We start from the raw sequence: 5,038 nt of genomic DNA, 5'->3' as shown, positions 1-5,038 counted from the left end.
ATTCCAAAAGTATTTTTACTTCCTTAATAATAACAATAACAATAATAACAATAATAATAAAACAAAAACTATCAAAAAACAAATAAACAAGCCTAGTTAATACCCTGTGGTTATATTAAAATCTAAATAGCATCTGAGAAATTATTAGTCTGAAAGATAATACTATTGTAACTGTTTTTTGTTTTGTCCAACAAAACAAATTTCAAACTGATTTTCAAAACAGTTCCACCTCTCCTGACCAAATGCTACTAATATGAGTGATCTAGGAATTTTCAAGAACTATAATATAATTTGGAATACAATGTCTACTCATCTACATTCCTTATTAAAAAACGAGAGGAAACACCGACAACTTCACTATTGTGTCACAGCAGAACTGGTAGGCTATTATTCAGGTAACTTGTGATTCCTTTTTTCTTACTCTTTGACATACAAAGAGTATATAGAAACAAGGGAAAAAATGTATTTCTCTGTAACTCATTTACCAGCAGACTTACTTAAACAATATTGAATAAATGCAATGAATTTTAAGCAGCAACAGTATTTGCAATTTTGGTCTATGACTTTGTTAACTCAGAACACTTAATAACAAAAGCAACAATAAAAATAAATAATCTGATTAATGTTTCATAATTTTTGGACTTAATCTGTTTCTGGAAAACAGTGGGAATTCTCAGTAGAAACAATGAGTTACACTTCATTTTATTTAAAGGATATGTGCCAGGGATAAAAGATTAATATTAAATATACCACTTAAGAAAGTCACACAGCTTACAATTCTTCCCCCCTCTACCCACCTCCTCTCCTCACCCTGAGATCATTCTATTAAGAAACTACTCAGAAGCAAGCCAAGGTGTTTTTAAATGATATAACAAGTGAACAAAAAAGCTGAAAAGTTATAATCAAATTAAGCATCAGCATATCAAGAATACCAACTACAAACCACCATTCTGTATGATTCATATCAAGAATTGTTCAGAATTTACATGTGCATTGGCTATTTAATTCAGATTTTTATTAACTCACCAGTATTATACTGCGCAAGTCAGTATAAGAATCAAGTTATTTACTAGAAAATTTACAAGTTAAAAATAAAGTCATTAGCAGAACTTAAATACAACCAACATCACACCAAAGTGTTACAGCTGTACATTATTAGATTACTCTGCATATCCAGCAAAAATGCTAATCCACATTTAAGCACATACTAGCAGCTACTGTCTCACAAACCAGTTCATCAGAAATTATCTTAAGGTGGGCCAGAAAGATTAAAACAGTTTGAATGGGGAAGAGGAAGAAGGATAAATTTCAAATTTCTTGCTTATTTTCAGGACTCAGTGAAGTGAAAGAAAGTGCCTGTGTGAGTAACAGTCAGATCCAGACACAGCGGCTCTGTGAAGCAAGGAGAAGGTGACATTTACATGCAGGGTTATTCTGATAATTCTGGATGGATGGAGCATTCTTTTTATAGAGGATTGTGTGTTTAGAGGACAGCACACTGAGAACTTTGTATGGTAACTTGTGTTACAGGCCACAAGAAATTCCCAGGCATTTCTGAAACAGTATCCAATTATCCCCACAGCAGAATTCTAACTCAATCAACTGTGGCTTGGATTAGCAATAGAAGAGTATTGTTCTTTTATGGAGGACACAAGGCAAATACTTAGTGTGCTCTCTACTGAAGCTATTCTATTCAAACTGCATAACATGCTTTTTTTTTTTTTTTTTTTTGTAATGTCACTTATCTCTAGAAGAAGTAGACTGAAAAAGGAATTCTGTGCAATGACCTAGTTAATCCATGCTGCCTTCCCTTCCACACAGAAGCACATTTACTAAAACCGCTGACTTTCTTGACAGGTAACACAGAACACATACATATAGTTGCATCTTGAGTGTAAAGTCAGAATAATTTACACTTGAAGGGATCTCTGGATCTCTGGAGGCGATTTAGTCACAGCTCCTTCTCAAAGCATGTCCAGTTAACATAGGCTGCTCAGGAACATGACTGGTTGAGTTTTCAGTATCTCCACACTTTCAGGCAACTCATTCCTCTATTTCCCCCATCCTACAGTGAAAGTGGTTTTCAGTAGGAGCGAAGTAAAAGTCATAGAATAGGTATTTATTTATCTCAGAATGACCTTTGCTTTAAACTGTACACTACACATTGTCACTAGTCTAGAGTGACTTCATGAGATATATCTGTGTCACATTTTAATTCTTCATAGTCAGTTTTCTGGAAAAAAAAAAAAAGTTTTCTTTCAAACTTCAAAGAGCTCAAGTTTATCTTTTAGAAAATATTTAAGTTTCACAGCATAAAGCTCATAGCATGAAGTCATAAACTAGGAACTTTAAGTAACCTAAACAAAACACTAAAAAAAAATTAATTATAATTATCTACACATTTCAACTTTGGGAAAGAAGTACTTATCTTTAAAATGGCTATTGTCTGTTCTGAATATATACGTATTTTATGACAAAGTTGAACAACAAAGCACAAAAGCAAAAAAAGTCGGAAAAAATACAGAATCTGAATTTGCTGAATTTCAGCAAGCACCTGACCTGAATCTTAAAATCTTGTTTTGGAAAATGGATTTTGTAAATTTCAAAGGAAAAAAAAATCCTTCATAATCTTCATATTTTGAAACATTTCTATAATGGTTTGACCCTGGGTCATTTGGGAGAACATTTGCTAAAACAGAATTACTTAAATGTTTTCTTTTGAACTTACTGCTCTTCAAATTACTGTTTCCACTAAAATATGAACTTGTAATAATATTAATTGTTTATCATAAAAATAGTTTGTTACCTCTGTTCAAAGGAAAGTATGTCCTTCAGTTAAATATATGTCTATCATAAACAATTAAATTCCATATACATATTTAAGACAAAATCAAAGGTGAAAAAATTAGAACATTGTTTCCTAATCAGAATTCTAACTTCTTACAGGAAGGTATTTTCAAAATGTATGCCAAAATAATGGTTTGTTGCCAATTATAGGTAGAGATGTTCCTTCTTTACCTTAATCTCCCACCCATCTGCCTATAAATTGACCTCTCATGAGCAAGGTCCTCAAAATATGTTTCAGTGCAAACCACTTGCTCATCCAACACAATAATGATTTTATATTGAAAATAAGAATTATTAGTTATTTAATGGATCAGCCATTCTGAAATATCTTGCATTTCCTGAAATTCATCAGTTTGAGTGAGCCTTTGGAAAAGACTTGAGAGTTGATTTCTTTCAATCCATTTGACTGTAACTGCTGAAACTGTTAATCTAAAGCTGGTTGCTGTGTTATTACGCTTCCATGTTATCACAGAATCACAGAATTGCAGGGGTTGGAAGGTATGTCAAGAGATCATGGAGACCAACTCCTCTGCTAAAGCAGATACCCTACAACAGGTTGCAAAGGTAGGTATCCAGATAGATTTTGAATATCTTCATAGAAGGAGACTACACAAGCTCTCTGGGGAACCTATTTTAGTGATCCATCACCCTTACTGGAAAGAATTTGCTATGTTCAAGTTTAAGGCCATTATTCCTTGACGTATCACTACACACCACCAAGAAGAGCCCGGCCTCATCCAGTTGCCTCCCATCTCTCTGTAGATATTTATAAACTATAAACATTTATCAGATCTCCTCTCAGTCTTCTTTTCCCCAGACTGAACAGACCCAGGTTACTCAGCCTTGTTTCATATCAAAGATGCTCCAGTCCCTTAATCATCCTTATGTCCCTCTGCTGGACTCCTTCTAGGAGATCCCTGTCTTTCTTGAACTGAGGAGCCCAGAACTAGGCACCGTAGTCCAAATGTGGTTACAGCAGAGTGGAGTAGAGGGGGAGATTCAGTTCCCTTGATCTGCTGGCCATGCTCTACTTAATGCACCCCAAGAGACCACTGGCCTTCTTGGCCACAAGGGCACACTGTTGGCTCATGGGGAACCAGTTGTCTACCAGGACACCCAGATCCTTCTCCACAGAGGCCCTCTCTAGCAGGTCATACCCTAACCTATACTGAAGCATGTAGTTATTCCTCCCCAGGTACAAGACTCTACACTTGTTCTTGTTAAACTTTATCGAGTTTCTCTGTCTGTTATGGATAACAGATGTCCACATACTCTTTGAAATAATAAAAACAAAAACTTGCTTTTCTGTCCAAGCCCCTGTGTTCAAGCTGATAAAAGTAGGACTGAAAAACCTTTGAAAATTATGTAGTTTCTTCTAAAGTAATGTCTCTTCTTCATTTACACGGAAAAGAAAACAGATACAAAGAGCATAATAATACAATTTGAGAGAGCAAATTCTCTGCTACAAATAGCTTTCAACATAGTCACCAGCAATGAACAAGAGTCTGTAGGCAGTGCTTGTAAAAATCCAGACCTGCAGAAATGACCCACTGTTACTGTTACTGCTGAAACACACCCTCCCCACTGCCTCACTGTGCTAACTACCACTGTTTAGTCTCAATAAACATTCAGCTAGTGTCGATGAATGTCAATTCATGCCATTTTTTCTGCATGGAAGAATTCGATGACACACCTTTGCTTCCTACGCGCTTCCACATCAGACACCATTTTGTCAGATTGCCCTTCTCTTCCCATCTGTCACAAAGCACAAAATGTAACAGAATATTGGTGGGACTGTTTAACCTTTATTGCCGTGATACCAACATCTGCCTCTGACATCCTGGACTAACGTAATAAAATAAGAAGCAAAACTTTACTTTTACTTTTTTAACTTTTTTAAAAAAGCTTTTTTTTATCAAACCTTCAAACAAAACCAGATGTGTTTAGCCACACCTTCAAGACCCGAAAACTCAGAACATACATCCCAGGACAATCTTTATGTATGGAAGAGAAATTTCCATTCTTGGTCTTCAGACATATTTACTCTCTGATTTTATACATTCAGTGCTGAATCTTACCTATGTCTCACTAGACATAGTTGAAACCAAGATGCAAAGTTTTGAAATATCATAGAGAGAAAATACTACCACTCGTCTTTCACTTCTTCACCTGACAGCTTGTCCTCTTTTTT

General features: G+C 35.3%; 1 protein-coding gene across 1 annotated transcript in view; it reads right to left on the bottom strand.

Moving 5' to 3' along the window:
* Positions 1-1,711: 1,711 nt before the first annotated feature.
* The window catches only part of PUDP (pseudouridine 5'-phosphatase), a 51,186-nt gene continuing 47,859 nt past the window's right edge, over positions 1,712-5,038 (bottom strand). The window contains exon 6 of the mRNA XM_031557255.1: positions 1,712-2,233. Within this exon, the coding sequence (XP_031413115.1) occupies positions 2,171-2,233 (63 nt within the window). The 3' untranslated portion in view covers positions 1,712-2,170. The remainder of the gene's footprint in view (positions 2,234-5,038) is intronic.

Source organism: Meleagris gallopavo, chromosome 1, assembly GCF_000146605.3.
Source record: "Meleagris gallopavo isolate NT-WF06-2002-E0010 breed Aviagen turkey brand Nicholas breeding stock chromosome 1, Turkey_5.1, whole genome shotgun sequence".
Taxonomy (NCBI): Eukaryota; Metazoa; Chordata; class Aves; order Galliformes; family Phasianidae; genus Meleagris; species Meleagris gallopavo.
Note: the sequence above shows the minus strand (reverse complement) of the source record. Positions and strands in the feature narration are given on the sequence as shown.